This window comes from Oncorhynchus kisutch, linkage group LG5 (assembly GCF_002021735.2).
Source record: "Oncorhynchus kisutch isolate 150728-3 linkage group LG5, Okis_V2, whole genome shotgun sequence".
Classification (NCBI taxonomy): domain Eukaryota; kingdom Metazoa; phylum Chordata; class Actinopteri; order Salmoniformes; family Salmonidae; genus Oncorhynchus; species Oncorhynchus kisutch.
This window is the reverse complement of record NC_034178.2, coordinates 4,406,877-4,430,446: the sequence shown is the minus strand read 5'-3', so window position 1 is coordinate 4,430,446 and position 23,570 is coordinate 4,406,877. Positions and strand designations below refer to the sequence as shown.

At 49.2% G+C, this 23,570-nt stretch overlaps 1 protein-coding gene across 22 annotated transcripts in view; it reads left to right on the top strand.

Annotated features, from left to right (window-relative positions):
* The window catches only part of LOC109882390 (inositol polyphosphate-4-phosphatase type I A), a 46,981-nt gene that overhangs the window by 15,790 nt on the left and 7,621 nt on the right, over nucleotides 1–23,570 (top strand). For 3 of the 22 annotated variants that reach the window (XM_031824174.1, XM_031824181.1, XM_031824193.1), the window contains exons 2-22: nucleotides 6,700–6,916; nucleotides 7,155–7,199; nucleotides 7,287–7,405; nucleotides 7,683–7,799; nucleotides 8,047–8,159; nucleotides 10,640–10,754; nucleotides 10,885–10,975; nucleotides 11,558–11,705; nucleotides 11,851–11,981; nucleotides 15,986–16,090; nucleotides 16,176–16,284; nucleotides 16,974–16,991; nucleotides 19,285–19,471; nucleotides 20,205–20,423; nucleotides 20,726–21,026; nucleotides 21,421–21,453; nucleotides 21,771–21,943; nucleotides 22,652–22,775; nucleotides 22,861–23,128; nucleotides 23,210–23,307; nucleotides 23,423–23,535. In XM_031824174.1, coding sequence (XP_031680034.1) covers nucleotides 6,700–6,916; nucleotides 7,155–7,199; nucleotides 7,287–7,405; nucleotides 7,683–7,799; nucleotides 8,047–8,159; nucleotides 10,640–10,754; nucleotides 10,885–10,975; nucleotides 11,558–11,705; nucleotides 11,851–11,981; nucleotides 15,986–16,090; nucleotides 16,176–16,284; nucleotides 16,974–16,991; nucleotides 19,285–19,471; nucleotides 20,205–20,423; nucleotides 20,726–21,026; nucleotides 21,421–21,453; nucleotides 21,771–21,943; nucleotides 22,652–22,775; nucleotides 22,861–23,128; nucleotides 23,210–23,307; nucleotides 23,423–23,535 — 2,844 coding nt within the window. The remainder of the gene's footprint in view (nucleotides 1–6,699; nucleotides 6,917–7,154; nucleotides 7,200–7,286; nucleotides 7,406–7,682; nucleotides 7,800–8,046; nucleotides 8,160–10,639; nucleotides 10,755–10,884; nucleotides 10,976–11,557; nucleotides 11,706–11,850; nucleotides 11,982–15,985; nucleotides 16,091–16,175; nucleotides 16,285–16,973; nucleotides 16,992–19,284; nucleotides 19,472–20,204; nucleotides 20,424–20,725; nucleotides 21,027–21,420; nucleotides 21,454–21,770; nucleotides 21,944–22,651; nucleotides 22,776–22,860; nucleotides 23,129–23,209; nucleotides 23,308–23,422; nucleotides 23,536–23,570) is intronic. The other 19 variants (XM_031824177.1, XM_031824196.1, XM_031824185.1 and 16 more) reach the window with 14 other exon arrangements.

Genomic DNA, 23,570 nt, shown 5'->3' with positions numbered 1-23,570 from the left:
TGTCATAATGATGTAAAATTCTGGCAAATTAATTCCGAGCTTTGTTAGGAAGAAATGGTCTTCACACAATTCGCGACGAGCCAGGCAGCCCAAACTGCTGCATATACCCTGACTCTGCTTGCACAGAACACAAGAGAAGTAACACAATTTTCCTAGCAATATTAATTAAATATGCAGGTTTAAAAATATACTTGTGTATTGATTTTAAGAAAGGCAGTGATGTTTATGGTTAGGCTTTTTTCGTGAAGGCACTTGTTAAATCATCACCCGTTTGGAGAAGTAGGCTGTGATTCGATGATAAATTAATAGGCACCGCATCAATTATATGCAATGCAGGAAAAGCTAGTTAACCTAGTAATATCATCAACCATGTGTAGTTAACTAGTGATTATGTTAAGATAAGTTTAATGCTAGCTGGCAACTTGCTGCACTCGCGTAACCGGTAGTCAGCCTGCCATGCAGTCTCCTCATGGAGTGCAATGTAATCGGTGTCCAAAAATGCAGATTACCGATTTGCAATGAAAACTTGAAATCGGCCATTCCGATTTAATCGGTCGACCTCTAGTCTGGAGGGCAACACTAACTACTGTAGGAACTAGGTAGCTAGTCTAGTCTGGAGGGCAGCTCTAACTACTCTACATCATGTAAATGAAGGTGAAGAATATGTAAGACTTTCTGCACCTACAAATTCATCTGGATATTTATTCAGGAAATGAAAATGTCAGGGGAGTCTAAGATTTTGGAGATATTATTTTGATAGAATTTAATAGTCTCTATTGAGTTTCTATGATGAATCCAGTGCTATTTGACCCTGATACAGGGCTTACTCACAGCACCTCATTTAGACTGATAAAATAAGCACTGTTAAGTGTCAAAAGAGATTTTATTTTATGAATGTACTCTGTTTGCTCTCCAGCAGTGTTTACCTTCTCCATAGTCATTATGACACAGATACATACTGGTGTGGTGCAGAGTTGAAGTCTGTTTAGACAAGGCCGGGGCTATAAAAATAACTAATGTGGGCTGGGAGGGCAGGAGGACGACAGTAAGATGGAAACTAGTGACATGGAGGGAGAGCCGTTATCCTGCCTTCTGTATAGGTGTGTTTGATAAGGCAGAGATGGGAAGTCCAGATCTGAGGAAACTCTGAGACGGTATGCTTTTAGCTCGTCGTCGTGTGTGTGTGTGATGCCTGGCCTGGACAGTCAGAACCTTGGCAGTCAGTCAACACAGAAACAGTTTTTAGCCTTTTAAGGGCAACAGGACTGAGCTCTCCTCCACACTGCCCTTCTCAGGCTTGGAGACTGTCTGAGACTGAGAGCAGAGAAACCCTTGATACAAACACATCCTCATTTCCAGGTGTGGTTGGGCAAGACCCCTCCGTGTGATAGTGTCAATCCCACTCAGGGGAGTTCTGGAGGGAGGTTCCTGAAACCAGCACAGAGTGGGAAGAAACTCGGAGCCTTGAGGGGCTTTCACAACCAAGGCAAGCTGAGGTTTTTAGATTCAAGACGAATTAAAGAATGATCTTGTCGCTTGGCTGGTAATCCTATTGGAGTCACTGAGTCACACGGCTGAATTAGACTCATTAACGGTGGAATTAGCAGGAGTGTAGTCTGCTGGGAAGGAGAGGAAGTAAACCGGGAGAGAAGGGAGAAATCTGATTTCAGGCAGTACCGTGGACGCCTCACAGGGTCCTCAAAGTCTAAACGCGCTCACTCACTCACCCGGTTTCTTCATAGAGAGCTTGTCTGTTGCGTGCAGCGTTAGACTTAACATAACAGCAGAAGTGAAATCCACTAAACCCTGCCAGTCAGATCGGCCGCCAGTAAGACTAGCTATTGCCGTTGGTGTCACCCCCCCCCCCCCCCCCCAGTCCTTAGCTTCTCTGGTGAGGACAATGTCAGAAGTGTCAATGTCTCTGTTTACTCATATCTGGTTAACCTACGGTACCAGGTGCCCAGGGTTACACAAAGACACTGAGAATTCATCAAACCCGTATTCGCAAACCTAGAAACTGTTTTAAACCGAGTCTGGTCCCCAGCCCAGTCTGTGCGGTATTCTCCAGTTGTTACTGCGTGTGAGAAACTACGTCAGAAACCCAGCAAGGATTTGTTAACCTAGCCGTGGAAGCTCCAAAAGCACATGTGTCCCAGTTCATGTGAGTTACTAATCATCAGGGTCTCCTCACTCTGGCGCTATAAATCAAATGTTATTTGTCACATGCTTCATAAACAACAGGTGTAGACTAGCAGTGCAATGCTTACTTACAGGCCCTTCCCATAAATGCAGAGAGAAAAAAATATAGAAAAAAATGTGTAAAACAAGGAATACACAATGATTAACAATAACATGGCTATATACACAGGGTACCAGTCCCGAGTCCATGTGCAGGGGTACGATGTCATTTTGGTAGATGTATACATATAGGTAGGGGTAAAGTGACTAGGCAACAGTATAGATAATAAACGGTAGCAGAAGCTTATGATGCATCAAAAGATTTTGTGCAGGGGGGTCAGTGCAGATAGTCCAGATAGCTATTTGGTTAACTATTTCGTAGTCTTCTGGCTTGGGGGTAGAAGCTGTTAGGGTCCTGTTGGTTCCAAACTTGGTGCATCGGTACCACTTGTCGTGCGGTAGCAGAGGGAGAAGTCTATGACTTAGGGTCTTCCTCTTACACAGCCTGGTATAGAGGTCCTGGATGGCAGGAAGCATGGCCCCAGTGATGTACTGGGCCGTATGTACTACCCTCTGTAGCACCTTACGGTCGGATGCCAAGCAGTTGCCAAAAGCGGTGATGCAGCCAGTCAAGATGCTCTCAATGGTGCAGCTGTAGAACCTTTTGAGGATCTGAGGGCCCATGTCAAATCTTTTCAGCCTCCTGTGGGGGAAGAGGTGTTGTCGTGCCTTCTTGACTGCGTTAGTGTGTGAGGACCATGTTACTTCCTTAGTGATGTGGACACAGAGAAACTTGACTCTCAACCCGCTCCATTACAGCCCTGTCGATGTGGATGGGGGTGTGCTCGGCCCTCCCTTTCTTTCCACGATCATGGCACCATTGTCGTCAGTGATCAGGCCTACCACCGTGTGCTACCATTTGGCTCTTACAAATGTGGCCCATATTCCCAGGCAATTACAGAACAGTTGTAGATAGTAGGCAGACCATGAATTCCATGAATTCAATCTATGTTGATCCATTGTACAGAGAGCACATACAAGACATTTGGATTCATTCCCTGAACTGCACCCTATTGCCTATATAGTGCACTTTATTTAACCTGAGCCACATGTGCTCTGGCAGGGCAGAAGAGGATCTGTGATGAGTGTGCTAACCAGACCTGTATCTGCTGAGCTTTTCACCACCAGCAGCATCAGCTAGCTATCGATGGGCTCTCCTCCAGCATTTCTGCCTGATTAGACAAGACAGGCCTCCGGCACCTTGTACTCCTGCCAGGAAAGCCCCCAGCCCAGCCTCTGTGGAATGATGCCCAACTGACGGCACTGATGATGTGTGGCTCTATGACAAGGTTTCCCCTATGAATGCATAGGCGGGACGCCCACCCCCCTTCCCGTGCTCTGTTGCACACCCCTGCCTAAACATAGCCTCAAATATTTTGGTCTATGCAGTCTGGGTATTTAGTTCCCTTCCTTTCTTTTGATGTAACCGAGGAGAAACACTGGCCTGCAGGGGAAGTTTACCTACTTGATCAGAGCAGACATCATTAAGCTAGCAGGAAGTCCTCATCCTTCTGCTCCTACTCATCATCATAACACACAGTAATGTGCCTTCCAGTCAAGCTGATGACTAACCCTTCTGCCATGTCTATGTCCTTACAGTCCAACTAAATAAGCAAACCTTTTTCTTTAGGAAACCTGGTTAGTGTGTTTCATTGAGCAAGGCCCAGAGTGATACTTTGAAGAGTGCACTGTTACCATGGAGACAGTCGGGGGTAGATGGAGTGTTTCCATCAGAATCCCTAGAAAAACATCCTGCTGTTTGTATTATCTCGCCACAGCTGAATCTCTGGGATAGTCCACATGAACGCTTGAAAGGCTCTCTGCATAAAGGATGCCCTACATATCAGCCCAACACTTGTCATTTAACACAGAAGTGGACCTGTGGTATCACAGAGGAACAAAGCATTCAACGGAACCTTGATACGTGGTTTTGTTTATACAAAACATCCAGGCAGTGTTGATCATCTTGACTAAGCTGGGTATTGGCAATAGACGTATGTGAAAGCAAGCAGCTCTGACCTTTTCCTCCTTGTCTGACCTAGTCTCTCTGAGGTGTTCTAGCCCTGGTGCTGTGGGCTGTTGCTAGCTACTATACTCCAGCTGTTAGCAGTGACAGAAATAGAGTGGATCTCTATTGAAGCTGTTAAGTAGACCAGGGCTGGTCTATTACCCACAGCCTCCAGCCTCAGTGTAAATGGGCTAATTGTTCTTGTTTGAGGAGAGGCCTGGTTCCTGGGCTAACTGGCCAATGGGCTGAGGGCCTTCCCTGGGTGAACTTTGTCCCCTGAGGGGGAGGTTTGGGGAGAGGATGAGGAGTGGGAGGGACATTGGATGGTTTTGTGATGAGTGAGAGCAGAAATGCGGTCTATATTTGGAATAGGCACAGCTGATATGAAAGTGTCAGTTCAACATTGAGGAAAAACATCTGCCACCACTCATTGTTATTTTCTGTGAAGGGCACCTGTTGCTCCATTTATGCCCATTCAGACCCTTCAGTTGATGCCAGCTTATACAGTGCATTCGCTGCACAGCTATTCTCAGGTCTTTCCAGAGATGTTCGATCGGGTTCAAGTCCGGGCTCTGGCTGGGCCACTCAAGGACATTCAGAGACTTGTCTCGAAGCCACTCCTGCGTTGTCTTAACTGTGCTTAGGGTCGTTGTCCTGTTGGAAGGTGAACCTTCGCCCCAGTCTGAGGTCATGAACTCTCTGGAGCAGGTTTTCATCATGGATATCTCAGTACTTTACTTCGTTCATCTTTCCCTCTATCCTGACTAGTCTCCCAGTCCCTGCCGCTGAAGAACATCCCCACAGCATGATGCAGCACCACCATGCTTCACTGTAGGGATGGTGCCAGGTTTCCTCCAGATGTGATGCTTGGCTTTCAGGCCAAAGAGTTCAATCAATTTCATCAGAACAGAGAATCTTGTTTCTCATGGTCAGAGTCCTTTAGGTGCCTTTTGGCAAACTCCAAGCAGGCTGTCATGTTCCTTTTTTACCAAGGATTGTCTTCCGTCTGGCCACTCTGCCATAAAGGCCTGATTAGGAGGAGTGCTGCAGAGATGGTTGTCCTTCTGGAAGGTTCTCCCATCTCCAGAGGAACTGTGGATCTCTGTAAGAGTGACAAATAGGGTTCTTTGTCACCTCCCTGAACAAGGCCCTTCTCCCCCGATTGCTCAGTTTGGCCCGGCAGCCTGCTCTAGGAAGAGTCTTGGCGGTTCCAAACTTCTTCCATTTAAGAATGATGGAGGCCACTGGGTTCTTTGGGACCTTCAATGTTACAGAAATGTTTTGGTACCCTTCCCCAGATCTGTGCCTCGACACAACCCTGTCTCTGAGCTCTATGGACAATTCCTTAAACCTCTTGGCTTGGTTTTTGCTCTGACATGCACGGTCAACTGTGGGACCTTATTGAGACAGGTGTGTGTATAAAATATATATATTTTAGAAAATCAAAACTTATTCACTTTGTCATTATGGGGTGTTGTGTGTAGATTGATGAGGGGACTCAAATATTGTATACATTTTAGAATAAGGCTGTTGCCTAACAATGTGGGAAAAGTCGAGGGGTCTGAATACTTTCTGAAGGCACTGTATGCTGTCATTATTTAAGATGATACGTTTTATAACTCTCAGTTCCTCTTTTCTATCAATTAACTGATGACTCGAGGGTTGAAATATGTGCGATTTGACACCTACTCTATTGTGGCTTCTCTCTGAATTAATGTGATAAAGTGCCCCTTGAAATTGTAAGCAACAGTTTTGAAATGACGGGAGACCATTGTGTAAACAGGACGAATAACATTGTCGTATTCAGAGCTTCTTCCTGTCTGCTGGCAGGCTAAAGGACAGTCTGTGTTTACTTCATGTTGTACACTTCGTGCCCAAACAAAGATGATGCATCCACTGTATCAAAACTCTGAAATCTATGAATTTAGGACTCCATGGACAAAAGGCTTACTAGACAAACTTGAGTACACATATAGACCCACACTGAGGGACAGACGGAAGCGTGCGCGCGCACACACACACACACACACACACACACAAATAATCTAATTTGTCAGATGCGGTTGAGAGCAGATTGTGCAGCAGAGAGATAGATGCAGTGCCCTCGGGATGCTGCTGAAGCAGAGTAATGATGTCTAACTGCATGTTCACAGACACGTGCTGCTCTCTGTCGATGTCCCTCCATCCCTGTCGCTCTATATATATTTCCGTCCATCCCTCTCTCTCTCTATGTGGACTAGCCTCTCCTCTGGGAGTCCAGCCACCTCCACAGCCTGCAGTGCTCCTGCACCAAAAGTGAAATGTGAGCGGAGAAGATGAAGGGGAGGTACAGAGAGGGAAAAGAGAGAGAGAAACAATGGTCAGAGTGGAGATGTGACTGGATGTATAGTAGGTGTGGTCCTTTATGTTTATCATTGTCCCTCTTTCTCCCTATCTCTCCCTCCTTCTCTCAGCTTGTAGAGGAAGGCCCAGGCGGGGTCGTGGAGTGGCTCAGTACAAGGGTGTTTGTTCTTACCAAGGGTGTGTGCCTCTCCTCCCCCCTGGAGAAGGCCAGCAGGATCAGGATGTCGGAGGCAAGAGAGCGTAGCCCCCGCCACCAGAGACCCTGGTCAGTGTACCGGGCCAACACCTTTGACCTCTCCTCTGAGATGATCGGCCTGGCACTCGCAGGTGAGAATGGGAAAGGGTTGTGCGTTGGACACAGACTATATCAAGGAAACAAACAATATGAGAGACCATGTGATGAACAATTGGTAATGCAATGACTTCCTGCCTTGTACACATCCTGTTGATCCAGTCTGTATATCAAGGTACACCGACATGTTTATCACTGTTGTCCTTTCATTTCTGCCAACTGAATTAGTGGAAAATGACTTGTATGAGTTAATGCTACTTTGCTGTTTTGTAGGGAACAGCCAGGATCCAGATGAGCCTGTTCTAGAGTTCAGTGTGGGTGAGTACAGTAAATTAACTTCTAAAGGAATTTGTCTTTAATTTCTTGTTCCGTGCGTTCCAACGTGCTGTGTCCCTCCCTCCCCAGCCTGTAATGAGTTGGTGACCCCAGCTCTGGAGCGGAAACCCAACAGCTTTGTGGCAGTGAGCTGCACCACCCCTCCCCAGGCCTTCTGGACCAAACACACCCAGACTGAGATCATCGAGGTGAGACAGACCATCATCCTACTGCCGTCGTCCCTCTGCCCCCTACTGCCGTCGTCCCTCTGCCCCCTACTGCCGTCGTCCCTCTGCCCCCTACTGACGTCGTCCCTCTGCGTCCTGTAAAACAACACTGTAAAACAACACAATCTACTGCACCTATCTGGTGTATGTGACAATAAAACATGATTTTAGAATGTTGTTAACTAATATCTTTCTGTATGTGTACAGTTTAGATGAAGCAACAATGAGAGCTTCATTGATTGATTGCTTCCCCCTACAGGGCACCAATAACCCTATATTCCTGAGCAGCATAGCCTTCTTCCAGGACTCTCTGATCAACCAGCAGACGCAGGTCAAGCTGTCTGTGTACGACGTCAAGGACCGCTCTCAGGGCACGGTGGGTAGAATATTAGATAAGATTACATTAAAACACCAAGTAATATGTCCTGCTCCCATCAGATAATAAACTACTAGGTCAGTCCCATTCCTCTCATCACCTCCCTTCCCTCACCAGCCACCTTGGGAGTGTTGTTTTCTTAGATGTCTGTCTCTGTATCCTTTCTCGCTCACTCCCTCCCTCGTTCTCTCTCCCTCGCTTTCTTACTCTTTTTATTCTCTCGCTTTCTCTCTTTCTCCTGACCTAGATGTATTTATTAGGCTCAGCTCTGTTTCCTGTGAAGGAGTTGCTGCAGGAGAAGAACCACAGGTTACACCTGACCCTGAGGTATGAGAGACACAGGTTACACCTGACCCTGAGGTAGGAGAGACACTGGTTACACCTGACCCTGAGGTAGGGGGGGGAGACACGGGTTACACCTGACCCTGGGGTAGGGGGGGGAGACACGGGTTACACCTGACCCTGGGGTAGGGGGGAGAGACACTGGTTACACCTGACCCTGAGGTAGGAGAGACAGGTTACACCTGACCCTGAGGTATGAGAGACGCAGGTTACACCTGACCCTGAGGTAGGAGAGACACAGGTTACACCTGACCCTGAGGTAGGAGAGACACAGGTTACACCTGACCCTGAGGTAGGAGAGACACAGGTTACACCTGACCCTGAGGTAGGAGAGACACAGGTTACACCTGACCCTGAGGTAGGAGAGACACAGGTTACACCTGACCCTGAGGTAGGAGAGACACAGGTTACACCTGACCCTGAGGTAGGAGAGACACAGGTTACACCTGACCCTGAGGTAGGAGAGACACAGGTTACACCTGACCCTGAGGTAGGAGAGACACAGGTTACACCTGACCCTGAGGTAGGAGAGACACAGGTTACACCTGACCCTGAGGTAGGAGAGACACAGGTTACACCTGACCCTGAGGTAGGAGAGACACAGGTTACACCTGACCCTGAGGTAGGAGAGACACAGGTTACACCTGACCCTGAGGTAGGAGAGACACAGGTTACACCTGACCCTGAGGTAGGAGAGACACAGGTTACACCTGACCCTGAGGTAGGAGAGACACAGGTTACACCTGACCCTGAGGTAGGAGAGACACAGGTTACACCTGACCCTGAGGTAGGAGAGACACAGGTTACACCTGACCCTGAGGTAGGAGAGACACAGGTTACACCTGACCCTGAGGTAGGAGAGACACAGGTTACACCTGACCCTGAGGTAGGAGAGACACAGGTTACACCTGACCCTGAGGTAGGAGAGACACAGGTTACACCTGACCCTGAGGTAGGAGAGACACAGGTTACACCTGACCCTGAGGTAGGAGAGACACAGGTTACACCTGACCCTGAGGTAGGAGAGACACAGGTTACACCTGACCCTGAGGTAGGAGAGACACAGGTTACACCTGACCCTGAGGTAGGAGAGACACAGGTTACACCTGACCCTGAGGTAGGAGAGACACAGGTTACACCTGACCCTGGGGTAGGGGGGGGAGACACGGGTTACACCTGACCCTGGGGTAGGGGGGGGAGACACGGGTTACACCTGACCCTGGGGTAGGGGGGGGAGACACGGGTTACACCTGACCCTGGGGTAGGGGGGGGAGACACGGGTTACACCTGACCCTGGGGTAGGGGGGGGAGACACGGGTTACACCTGACCCTGGGGTAGGGGGGGGAGACACGGGTTACACCTGACCCTGAGGTAGGGGGGGGGAGACACGGGTTACACCTGACCCTGGGGTAGGGGGGGGAGACACGGGTTACACCTGACCCTGGGGTAGGGGGGGGGGACACGGGTTACACCTGACCCTGGGGTAGGGGGGGGGAGACACGGGTTACACCTGACCCTGGGGTAGGGGGGGGAGACACGGGTTACACCTGACCCTGGGGTAGGGGGGGGAGACACGGGTTACACCTGACCCTGAGGTAGGGGGGGGGAGACACGGGTTACACCTGACCCTGGGGTAGGGGGGGGAGACACGGGTTACACCTGACCCTGGGGTAGGGGGGGGAGACACGGGTTACACCTGACCCTGGGGTAGGGGGGAGAGACACGGGTTACACCTGACCCTGGGGTATGAGAGACAGACAGGTGGAATTGATTCAGACAGGATTCATTTGTCATTATAATTATATTCATATTGCTCCCGAGTGGCGCCGTGGTCTAAGGCACTGCATCTCAGTGCTAGGGGTGTAACTAGGCCATGATTAGGAGTCCCATAGGGTGGCGCACAATTGGCCCAGCGTCGCCCGGGTAGGCATTCATTGTAAAATTATAAATAGTTCTTAACTGACTTGCCTGGTTAAATAAAATAAAATAGCCCATGCCTTTGGTAAGGTGGCAGGTAACCTAGTGGTTGGAGCTCTGTGCCAGTAACCTGAGCCTGCAAGGTAAAACAAAATCTGTGTGCCCTTGAGCAAGGCACTTAACTATAATTGTTCCAGGGTTGCTGTTATCAGGTGTGTCCTGCTTGCTGCCAAAGCTCACTAATCCTGTTTCATTCTTTAGTTATCAATGGCTGACCCTGGCCGTGACCCCACTCTGTGAGGGGGTCTCAGGAGGAGTTGGGATATTCACACATGTATAATATATTCTTGTACATTTGTGAAATAGGACAAATGTAAGCACCCAAATGATTATTGTCTTATAACAGTCGAGGATGCTTAAATGTATGGCTCCATAGTAATGTATATATGAAGCCTATACATTTTTCAGCTAGATTGTTTTGGGTCTGTCATCGTTTTTTGCTGTTTGATCGTTGCTGACTGTAGACTGTGTTCCTGGGGGATGCCGTTGACAGCCCTATTGGTGTGTTATTGATGAACAGATCTGCAGAGAACAAGCACGTGGGGAACATCACCATCATTGCCTGGCAGATAGAGGAGAAGAGGGATCAGAGGACTCTGCCTGTTGCCAGGTTACCAGACACCATCAACGGCAGGGTGAGCTTCCGAGACTCTCGCCGTATCCCTACCGCTGACACCAAATGTCAGACACCTGTGAGACCGGGGCCAGGGTCGTGTGTGTGAGTGCATCCTGCATGTGTGACTCTTCTATCCCTGTGTGCCACAGACCGTGCTTCCGGTGGACGAGAGCCTGACAGAATCCATGGGTGTCAGAGCCAAATATGCATCTTTATGCAAAGACATCCTGCTGACATCAGGTAGGAGGGACAGCTGGGTCTGTCCCATTATCTCAGCCCATTGGCACCACCTCTACCAAAGCCCACTAGAAGAGCCTGTCTCCCCACTGAGACGCTTTGTAAGCAGGCGCCAATAATTCATAAGTGTCACCTGAGACGAATGCAGTTCGGTATCATCTTCCGTAACATTTCACCTAATGTGATTCTGTTCTAAAAAATGATTTCTGCGGCTCTAAATGATTTGATTGGACATCCATCCGATCCGTCCCTCATGGCTGGATGTTAGCAGGTTTCACTGAGTAATGTCATTACCCGTACGCTCAGTGAGAGATTGTTGCTTTTCTTAGTCACCACTCTCAGATGTGTGTGTGTGTCTGGACAGACATCTGTATACAGTGGAATGGCTTATTGTCCTCTGGGAAGGAAATACTTTTTCACATGCTCCTCTTATACTTTAAACCCCCCCCCCCCCCCCCGAGACAAAATGTGACCTTCAAATATACACCTCCTTTATCATTTATTACTCGACTGTGAAGCAAAATAAATGATTCAGAGATTGTGTTAGATGATGTTGAGCATTTTCCGTGTGTGTGTGTCTCTCAGTGTTTGGAGGCACCATGTCCAGAATGTATCGTTTCCCCACCACGGACGGTCACCACCTGCGGGTGCTAGAACAGATGGCTGAAAGTGTGTTGTCTCTCAACATCCCCAGACAGTATGTCAAACTACTGCTGGAGGAGGACGCTGTCAGGTACACTACTACACATATTCACACACACAGAGATGTATACACACACCGACATGCACATTTGTGACCGTGTCCAGGGATTTGTTAATTGAGTGTGCATTAATAAAATATCATTTAATGCCTAAGTTCCCTAAGTGTGTGTGTTCAGGGTTTGTGAGCTGGAGGAGCTGGGGGAGTTGTCACCATGCTGGGAGAACCTACGACGACAGATAGTCACTCAGTACCAGACCATCATCCTCGCGTACCAGGAGACTCTCTCTGACCTCACCAACTACAAGGGTTAGTACTGTACACACACACACGACTACCAGGAGACTCTGACCTCTGTCGTGGAAATTTCCTGTATTACCAAATGATGAGAGCAAATCACACACCAGTCAGAGTTATGCTTAATCTTCACCTTTAATAATAATTCAGCTTTTGCAATAGCATTTTGACTTTCAACATTTCAGTATCTCTAATAAAAAGTTGAGACCGGGCAACATAATGAGTATGTAAACAAAGTGGCATAGTTAAAGTGGCTAGTGATACATGTATTACATAAGGATGCAGTCGATGATATAGAGTACAGTATATACATATGCATATGAGATGAATAATGTAGGGTAAGTAACATTATATAAGGTAGCATTGTTTAAAGTGGCTAGTGATATATTTACATAATTTCCCATCAATTCCCATTATTAAAGTGGCTAGAGTTGAGTCAGTGTCATTGACAGTGTGTTGGCAGCAGCCACTCAATGTTAGTGGTGGCTGTTTAACAGTCTGATGGCCTTGAGATAGAAGCTGTTTTTCAGTCTCGGTGCCAGCTTTGATGCACCTGTACTGACCTCGCCTTCTGGATGACAGCGGGGTGAACAGGCAGTGGCTCGGGTGGTTGATGTCCTTGATGATCTTTATGGCCTTCCTGTAGCATCGGGTGGTGTAGGTGTCCTGGAGGGCAGGTAGTTTGCCCCCGGTGATGCGTTGTGCAGACCTCACTACCCTCTGGATAGCCTTACGGTTGAGGGCGGTGCAGTTGCCATACCAGGCGGTGATACACCCCGCCAGGATGCTCTCGATTGTGCATCTGTAGAAGTTTGTGAGTGCTTTTGGTGACAAGCCGAATTTCTTCAGCCTCCTGAGGTTGAAGAGGCGCTGCTGCGCCTTCTTCACGATGCTGTCTGTGTGAGTGGACCAATTCAGTTTGTCTGTGATGTGTATGCCAAGGAACTTAAAACTTGCTACCCTCTCCACTACTGTTCCATCGATGTGGATAGGGGGGTGTTCCCTCTGCTGTTTCCTGAAGTCCACAATCATCTCCTTAGTTTTGTTGATGTTGAGTGTGAGGTTATTTTCCTGACACCACACTCCGAGGGCCCTCACCTCCTCCCTGTAGGCCGTCTCGTCGTTGTTGGTAATCAAGCCTACCACTGTTGTGTCGTCCGCAAACTTGATGATTGAGTTGGAGGCGTGCGTGGCCACGCAGTCGTGGGTAAACAGGGAGTACAGGAGAGGGCTCAGAACGCACCCTTGTGGGGCCCCAGTGTTGAGGATCAGAGGGGTGGAGATGTTGTTGCATACCCTCACCACCTGGGGGCGGCCCGTCAGGAAGTCCAGTACCCAGTTGCACAGGGCGGGGTCGAGACCCAGGGTCTCGAGCTTGATGACGAGCTTGGAGGGTACTATGGTGTTGAATGCCGAGCTGTAGTCGATGAACAGCATTCTCACATAGGTATTCCTCTTGTCCAGATGGGTTAGGGCAGTGTGCAGTGTGGTTGAGATTGCATCGTCTGTGGACCTATTTGGGCGGTAAGCAAATTGGAGTGGGTCTAGGGTGTCAGGTAGGGTGGAGGTGATATGGTCCTTGACTAGTCTCTCAAAGCACTTCATGATGACGGATGTGAGTGCTACGGGGCGGTAGTCATTTAGCTCAGTTACCTTAGCTTTCTTGGGAACAGGAACAATGGTGGCCCTCTTGAAGCATGTGGGAACAGCAGACCGGTATAGGGATTGATTGAATATGTCCGTAAACACACCGGCCAGCTGGTCTGCGCATGCTCTGAGGGCGCGGCTGGGGATGCCGTCTGGGCCTGCAGCCTTGCGAGGGTTAACACGTTTAAATGTCTTACTCACCTCGGCTGCAGTGAAGGAGAGACCGCATGTTTTCGTTGCAGGCCGTGTCAGTGGCACAGTATTGTCCTCAAAGCGGGCAAAAAAGTTATTTAGTTTGCCTGGGAGCAAGACATCCTGGTCCGTGACTGGGCTGGATTTCTTCCTGTAGTCCGTGATTGACTGTAGACCCTGCCACATGCCTCTTGTGTCTGAGCCGTTGAATTGAGATTCTACTTTGTCTCTGTACTGGCGCTTAGCTTGTTTGATAGCCTTGCGGAGGGAATAGCTGCACTGTTTGTATTCGGTCATGTTACCAGACACCTTGCCCTGATTAAAAGCAGTGGTTCGCGCTTTCAGTTTCACACGAATGCTGCCATCAATCCACGGTTTCTGGTTAGGGAATGTTTTAATCGTTGCTATGGGAACGACATCTTCAACGCACGTTCTAATGAACTCGCACACCGAATCCGCGTATTCGTCACTGTTGTTATCTGACGCAATACGAAACATCTCCCAGTCCACGTGATGGAAGCAGTCTTGGAGTGTGGAGTCAGCTTGGTCGGACCAGCGTTGGACAGACCTCAGCGTGGGAGCCTCTTGTTTTAGTTTCTGTCTGTAGGCAGGGATCAACAAAATGGAGTCGTGGTCAGCTTTTCCGAAAGGGGGGCGGGGCAGGGCCTTATATGCGTCGCGGAAGTTAGATTAACAATGATCCAAGGTCTTTCCACCCCTGGTTGTGCAATCGATATGCTGATAAAATTTAGGGAGTCTTGTTTTCAGATTAGCCTTGTTAAAATCCCCAGCTACAATGAATGCAGCCTCCGGATAAATTGTTTCCAGTTTGCAGAGAGTTAAATAAAGTTCGTTCAGAGCCATCGATGTGTCTGCTTGGGGGGGGATATATACGGCTGTGATTATAATCGAAGAGAATTCTCTTGGCAGATAATGTGGTCTACATTTGATTGTGAGGAATTCTAAATCAGGTGAACAGAAGGATTTGAGTTCCTGTATGTTTCTTTCATCACACCATGTCACGTTGGCCATAAGGCATACGCCCCCACCCCTCTTCTTACCAGAAAGATGTTTGTTTCTGTCGGCGCGATGCGTGGAGAAACCCGTTGGCTGCACCACTTCGGATAGCGTCTCTCCGGTGAGCCACGTTTCCGTGAAGCAAAGAACATTACAGTCTCTGATGTCCCTCTGGAATGCTACCCGTGCTCGGATTTCATCAACCTTGTTGTCAAGAGACTGGACATTGGCAAGAAGAATGCTAGGGAGTGGTGCACGGTGTGCCCGTCTCCGGAGTCTGACCAGAAGACCGCCTCGTTTCCCTCTCTTTCGGAGTCGTTTTTTTGGGTCGCTGCATAGGATCCGCTCCGTTGTACTGTTTGTAAGGCAGAACACAGGATCCGCGTCGCGAAAAACATATTCTTGGTCGTACTGATGGTGAGTTGACGCTGATCTTATATTCAGTAGTTCTTCTCGACTGTATGTAATGAAACCTAAGATGACCTGGGGTACTAATGTAAGAAATAACACGTAAAAAAACAAAAAACTGCATAGTTTCCTAGGAACGCGAAGCGAGGCGGCCATCTCTGTCGGCGCCGGAAGTCACTCGATATCATCTACTGTATCTTGCCTATGCTGCTCTGTACCATCACTCATTCATATATCCTTATGTACATATTCTTTATCCCCTTACACTGTGTATAAGACAGTAGTTTTTTGGGGGGGAATTGTTAGTTAGATTACTTGTTGGTTATTACTGCGTTGTCGGAACTAGAAGCACAAGCATTTCGCTACACTCGCATTAACATCTGCTAACCATGTGTATGTGACAAATAAAATTTGATTTGAAGTAACTGAGCCCTAGCAGAGAAAGGACAACTGCAAACTGCCAACACTATAGTCCAAAAAGATACATTCTAAATGACAAGTATCTCACAAGCATATTATGAAAATAAAACATCTTATCTATGTTACCCAACTAATTCTGATTCATCCCCCACACCTCACCAACTACAAGGGTTAGTACTGTACACACACACACACACACACACACGACTACAAGTAACACACTAACTTATTTCAGCCTCAGATAACTATGTCTAAGGTGGTTTGTTGTGGTTTAACATGAGAATCCTACTCTGGCTATTCCACCCCTCTCTTTTCTCTGGTCTTTCCTCCAGGTCCGTCGTTCAAGGCCAGTAACCTGAAGGCAGAGAGGAAGCTGGAGTTCATACCCACCAACCTTCATGTCCAGAGGATGAGGGTGCAGGATGAGTCTGGCTTTGGTGAGCTGAGCCCCATTCCCTGTTTCCCCCTCCCTGGATGTTCATGCAGCTCTCCACTTTGGCCTTAATAGTTATGTTCCCCCAGACCACACGTATGACGTGGTGACTATCGGGGCTCCCGCCGCCCACTACCAGGGCTTCAAGAACAGCGGCCTGCGCAAGCAAATCACCAAGTTCGAGGAGGCCAAGAAACAGTGAGTACAGAACCTCACAGAGGTGGAACTGCGGTAGAACCTTGGTTGTATTAGATGTATCCTTCTTGCTGCCAATGCTCACTAATCTTATCACATTTTTTCAGCTAACAACCCTACTGACTGACTGATTATCTGGCTGTGTGTGGGCCTGGCTTTTAAGTCTCTTGTTTTTAACGGACACATTTCTAATCAAGTGAATCCTAAGTCTGTTTTTGGTAGAGAAACACCCTTTTATCTCTCCCCATCCCCTTTTAAAATGGTATTGGAACGTTGAACTACATCGAAACATGTTTACGGTGTTTTAACAGGTTATAACCATTAGGCAGAATGAACACCTGCATTAAACACAAACCACTGCTTTTGTCGAAACATTAACGTCATTATACAGTTGAGAATCACATCCTGAGAATGATATTATGTATGTGGTTAATGAAGGATACCCCACAACATACTGTCAAATGCAATGCTTCATTTATCAAATCCATGTACGTCTGTTTATCCCTTGTTCTTGTGCTACAGCATGATCCGTATTTTGACGGCTGACTTCCAGCTGTTTTCTCATTGTACACTACATGCTATGCTGCTTTTAGCCTTGGCATTTCCCCTTAATTATATTATATATTTCAAAGATGATTTTAATTTTTCTGGCTTTTTAATTTTTTCCAATTGCATCTTTATTTTCTAATCAGCGTTTATGAGGAAGAATGGTGAGTTCCTATGTACTCTGATTCTGTTCTTTAGTCATTTTATTCTCCCCACTGTTTGTTTGGTTCTTTCTGCACGGAAATAATTGTTTGTTCACCGTCACTGAGTTTGTTGTTTTAGCTGTAAGGCTGAGTCACTCAGTCACCTACCTGTGTTTCACCACTGTAAGTGTGAATCCACAATGGCCGCCTGTGAGTACCATCGTAAGCTACTGTATATGGACAGAGGGTGATCTACAGTAGAGCGCTTGCTATGGGGTTTGAGGCATAGAACTACAGAGACCGACAGATCCATAACAATAGCATTGTACATTCTACATCTTCAACAGTCTGCCTCACTCTGAACATCTGTGGTTCTATGTCTAGATAGTGTTGTCTGTGTTCCAGGTGAGGAACAGGCTTGTGCATGCAGATGTGGATGCTCACCTCAGTCCCAGACGTGCAGAGTAGAATATTCTAGCAGAGTTGAATTATTCAGATATGTATTGTATGCAGCCAGGTGTGTAATCTGTCAAGCAGTGTGAGAGAATGTTGAGAATGTTGCAGTAGTACAATCTCCTTCAGTTCCCAGAATGCAGTGCACATTCAGTCTCACATTCCTGTGTGTGCTCTTACCATCTTTGTCTACGCGTCTGCGTCTACTGTCTGCGTCTACTGTCTGCGTCTTTTGTGTCTGTCTCTGTATGTGTTTACTGTCTGCATCTGTCTGTCTGCGTCTGTCTGTGACTACTATCTGTCTGCGTCTACGTGTCTGACTACTGTCTCTGCGTCTACCTCTACTGTCTGACTACTATCTGTCTGCGTCGACGTGTCTGACTACTGTCTCTGCGTCTACCTCTACTGTCTGACTACTATCTGTCTGCGTCTACGTGTCTGACTACTGTCTCTGCGTCTACCTCTACTGTCTGACTACTATCTGTCTGCGTCTACGTGTCTGACTACTGTCTCTGCGTCTGTCTCTACTGTCTGACTACTGTCTCTGCCTCTGCGTGCCTGCCTCTGCGTGCCTGCCTCTGCGTGCGTGCCTGCCTCTGTGTGCCTGCCTCTGCGTGCTTGCCTCTGCGTGCTTGCCTCTGCGTGACTGACTCTGCCTCTGCGTGACTGTCTCTGCGTCTGCGTGACTGTGTCTGCCTCTGCGTGCCTGACTCTGCCTCTGCGTGACTGTCTCTGCCTTTGCGTGACTGTGTCTGCGTGACTGTGTCTGCGTGACTGTCTCTGCGACTGCGTTGCGACTGTCTCTGCGACTGCGTTGCGACTGTCTCTGCGACTGCGTTGCGACTGTCTCTGCGACTGCGTTGCGACTGTCTCTGCGACTGCGTTGCGACTGTCTCTGCGACTGCGTTGCGACTGTCTCTGCGACTGCGTTGCGACTGTCTCTGCGACTGCGTTGCGACTGTCTCTGCGACTGCGTTGCGACTGTCTCTGCGACTGCGTTGCGACTGTCTCTGCGACTGCGTTGCGACTGTCTCTGCGACTGCGTTGCGACTGTCTCTGCGACTGCGTTGCGACTGTCTCTGCGACTGCGTTGCGACTGTCTCTGCGACTGCGCTGCGACTGTCTCTGCGACTGTCTCTGCGACTGCGTTGCGACTGTCTCTGCGACTGCGTTGCGACTGCGTTGCGACTGTCTCTGCGACTGCGTTGCGACTGCGTTGCGACTGTCTCTGCGACTGCGTTGCGACTGTCTCTGCGACTGCGTTGCGACTGTCTCTGCGACTGCGTTGCGACTGTCTCTGCGACTGCGCTGCGACTGTCTCTGCGACTGCGTTGCGACTGTCTCTGCGACTGTCTCTGCGACTGCGTTGCGACTGTCTCTGCGACTGCGTTGCGACTGTCTCTGCGACTGCGTTGCGACTGTCTCTGCGACTGCGTTGCGACTGTCTCTGCGACTGCGTGGCGACTGCGTGGCGACTGCGTGGCGACTGACTGTCTCTGCGTGCCTGTGACTACTCTCTGCCTCTGCGTGCCTGTGACTACTCTCTGCCTCTGCGTGCCTGTGACTACTCTCTGCCTCTGCGTGCCTGTGACTACTCTCTGCCTCTGCGTGCCTGTGACTACTCTCTGCCTCTGCGTGCCTGTGACTACTCTCTGCCTCTGCGTGCCTGTGACTACTCTCTGCCTCTGCGTGCCTGTGACTACTCTCTGCCTCTGCGTGCCTGTGACTACTCTCTGCCTCTGCGTGCCTGTGACTACTCTCTGCCTCTGCGTGCCTGTGACTACTGCCTCTGTGTCTACATGTCTGCAATTCAGGGTAAATGCTGTGTTCTCTTAACACCACACCCTGTCTGTCCCTGCAGCAGTGCCCTGTCCAGCTGTCAGTCTATAGTGTACATCCCCCAGGATATTGTCCGGGCCAAGGAGATCATCTCCCACATCAACACCCTGAAGACCCAGGTCAGCTACTATGCTGAGAGGCTGTCCCGCGCCGCCAAGGACCGCTCTGCCAACGGTCTGGAGAGGACCCTCGCCATCCTGGCTGATAAGGTGAGGGAGAGCCCCTAGCCTGGTACCAGGTCTGTTTGTGAGGGAGAGCCCCTAGCCTGGTACCAGGTCTGTTTGTGAGGGAGAGCCCCTGGCCTGGTACCAGGTCTGTTTGTGAGGGAGAGCCCCTGGCCTGGTACCAGGTCTGTTTGTGAGGGAGAGCCCCTGGCCTGGTACCAGGTCTGTTTGTGAGGGAGAGCCCCTGGCCTGGTACCAGGTCTGTTTGTGAGGGAGAGCCCCTGGCCTGGTACCAGGTCTGTTTGTGAGGGAGAGCCCCTGGCCTGGTACCAGGTCTGTTTGTGAGGGAGAGCCCCTGGCCTGGTACCAGGTCTGTTTGTGAGGGAGAGCCCCTGGCCTGGTACCAGGTCTGTTTGTGAGGGAGAGCCCCTGGCCTGGTACCAGGTCTGTTTGTGAGGGAGAGCCCCTGGCCTGGTACCAGGTCTGTTTGTGAGGGAGAGCCCCTGGCCTGGTACCAGGTCTGTTTGTGAGGGAGAGCCCCTGGCCTGGTACCAGGTCTGTTGGGGAAGGAGGGCCCCTGGCCTGGTCTGTACCAGGTCTGTTTGTGCTGTTTTACTGACCTTTGTGGGGTGTGTATTTTCTCTTCAGTCATAAACCCAAAGAGATCGATTATATTATTTGACCAATGTAATTTGTCATCATGTGGACGGACGAGAATACAGAATGGCCACTCTTTCTTGGCTCAATTCCCGCTGTGTGGTATGACCTTTACCCTCAGACTCGCCAGCTGGTGACTGAGTGCGACTGCAAACTTCTGGCCTCGGCAATCCAGGCGCTGAACGCGGCACGCCCCGAGTACATCGCCTCCAAGGCGTCACCCTCCGCCGACGCCAGCGATCAAGTAGTCCTGCGCAACGACCGGGACACGCTGTTGGCCAAGTGGAGCGGATGCAACAGCCGCTCCTCACTGCACGTCGACTGGCACGAGGAGGAGTGGGTAAGGCAAGGGGTCACCAGGGCTCAGGGGTTCACAGGTCAACTCCAGTTTAGCCTTCGTGGTTTAGGAGCAATTAAATCCAGTTCCAGTATGTAAGGAGGAAAGCAGTGTGTTTACTGAGGGATTTGTTTTGTTTTTGTTTGGTTTGTTGGTCCATCAGATGTCTAGACTGGAACTCTAGATTTGATTGGCTTTTGTTTATTCTCTTCTCTCGTTTCTCCTCTCTTCTACCCTTCTCTCCCTTCCCCTACACTGTACTTCTCTTTTGTGTTCCTCCTCCCCTCTTCATTCCCTCCCCCCAGGAGAAGGTGTGGGTAAATGTAGACAAGAGTCTGGAGTGTATCATCCAGCGGGTGGACAAACTCCTTCAGAAGGACCGTCTGCCTGGCGACAGCAGCCAGGGGGACACTACCCCGGGCCACCAGCAGGGCGGCAGCAGTAAGAAAGGTAACCAGAGTACCAGGGCATTCTGGATCAACCCCGATTGCATGACCCAGGAGGAGCCTTCATCACTACCTTCCTCACCATCATCATCCTCCCTCCTGCCTGCTCTCACCCTGAATCTGACTCATGCATGCCCACCCAGCCCTGACAAAAACACATGTAGGTTTCTTTCTTTCCTTTCTTTCTTCACTTCACTTGCTTTTTTGCTTTGTCATGCACATTTGTCCGCTCATCATACTGCTATCATATTCATCATATCTCAACCTATTAGAATTGTTCTACCTTGTTTTTGTGCAGTATTTTGTTCTTAAACATTCCAAAGATGTATTTCGTATGTGTGAATGGTTCATTTTTCTCTGTGTTAGGTAGGTCTGTCAGTGCTTGTTGTATTCTGGAGGCCAGCCAAAGTCCCGTTGCTGTGGCCTCCTATGTGCCAGCTCAGCCTACGTACTCTAGCCATCTAGCTTATTATGTGCTTACTGTACTGTGTGCTGTCTGCCATGTTGCTGGTGGTGCTCCCTAACCATGCATGTGGCACCTCCACCCCTTCCAGATGGCAGCCCCAGTGGCGAGGAGGCTTTCCCAGGTAAGAGTTCTGTCCTCTCCCCAGCTTCTGTCCCCCTGTCTCTCTGACTGCTTCTAGCTGCAGGCCAGCTCAGTGCCACTGCTTCGTCTAGCTCTATATATCACACCGTCTGTATGACACCTCTGTTTCTAGTACCTTATCAGAGATGAAGGACTTAAAGGCCAATGTGTTGTCACATGTTATTGTCTCACATTATATGAAGGAGTTGCAGCAGCAGTTTAAGGGTCTCAGGATGCTTTCAATGCAGAAGACTACATAGTGTGTGTTACTGTGTGTGTGTGTGTGTTACTGTTTTTGTTACTGTGTGTCTGGCCCAGGGGAGTGGAGCGAGGCGCTGTACCCTCTCCTCACCACGCTGACAGAGTGTGTGGCTATGATGAGTGACAAGGCTAAGAGCTCCATGGTGTTCCTGTTGATGCAGGACAGTGCTCCTACCATCGCCATGGACCTCTCCCTGCAGTACAGACGAGACGTGGTCTTCTGCCAGACGGTCAGCACAGGACACATGCACACATACTGACGTGCACACACACGCAGATGCAAATACATGTGTGCACAGACACCCATTAGCAAACACACATGTGCGCATACATACAGACACACAAGCAGTGAGGTAGAGTAATATGTGGAAGTATTTTTTTTTTTATATACACTGAGTATACCAAAATTAGGAACAATTCCTAATATTGAGTAGCACCGCCCCTCTTTTTGCCCTCAGAACATCCTCAATTTGTCAGGGCATGGACTACAAGGTGTCGAAAGCGTTCCACAGGGATGCTGGCCCATGTTGACTCCAATACTTCCCACAGTTGTCTTGTTGGCTGGATGTCCTTTGGTTGGTGGACCCTTCTTGATACACACTGAAAACAGTTGAGTGTGAAAAACCCAGCAGCGTTGCGGTTCTTGACCCACTCAAACCGGTGCATCTGGCACCTACTACCATACCCTGTTCAAAGCCACTTTAATGTTTTGTCTTGTCCATTCACCCTCTGAATGGCACACACATACAATCCATGTGTTAATTGTCTCAATGCTTAAAAATCCTTTAAACTGTCTCCTCCCCTTCATCAACACTGATTTTTAAGGGAGATTTAACAGGTGACATCAATAAGGGATCATAGTTTGGTCAGTGTCATGGAAAGAGCAGGTGTTCCTAATGTTTTGTATACTCAGTGTTAATGTTAATATCTGTCTCCAGCTCACTGCCCTCATCTGTGGCTTCATCATCAAGCTGAGGAACTGTCTCCGTGACGATGGCTTCCTCAGGCAGCTCTACACCATCGGCCTGCTGGCCCAGTTTGAGTCTCTGCTCAGCACCTACGGTAAAGTACACTCTCCGCTCTCTCGTTCTTTATCTCTCTCATTCTCTCTGTTTAATGATTGTTCACTCTCTCACATACCTCCCAGGCGAGGAGCTGTCCATGTTGGAGGACATGTCGGTTGGCATCATGGACCTACGGAACGTTACCTTCAAGGTGACCCAGGCAACCTCCAGCTCCTCCCCCGACATGCTGCCAGTCATCACTGGCAACCGGGACGGCTTCAACGTCCGCATCCCGTTGCCGGAGACCATGTTTGACGCGTTGCCGCGGGAGATCCAGAACGGCATGCTGCTGCGCGTCCAGCCGGTGCTCTTCAACGTGGGAATCAACGAACAGCAGACGCTGGCAGAGAAGTGAGCGGGGGGGAAGGAATGATGGAGGGATGAAGAGTGGTGATGTCCCTGTATTGTTGACATGTCTCCTGTTTGTGAAAGGTTTGGAGACACATCTCTGCAGGAGATCATTAACCTAGAGAGTCTGGCCAGACTCAACTCCTACTATCAACAGTTCAAGGAGGTCCTACCTGAGGACTGTAAGTCACCATGAAGTACATGGCCCTATATGGTCCTACCTGAAGTAAATGGCCCTATATGGAGAATATTGTTAAGATGTAGCCTATAACACCCCCCCCCCTCTCCTGGTCTCAGGCCTGCCAAGGTCCCGTTCACAGACGTGTCTACCAGAACTGCTGAGGTTCTTGGGACAGAACGTCCACGCCAGGAAGAACAAGAACGTAGACATCCTGTGGCAGGCAGCAGAGGTAGGCACATTTTTTTTTTGCTGCAGGGCCATGAA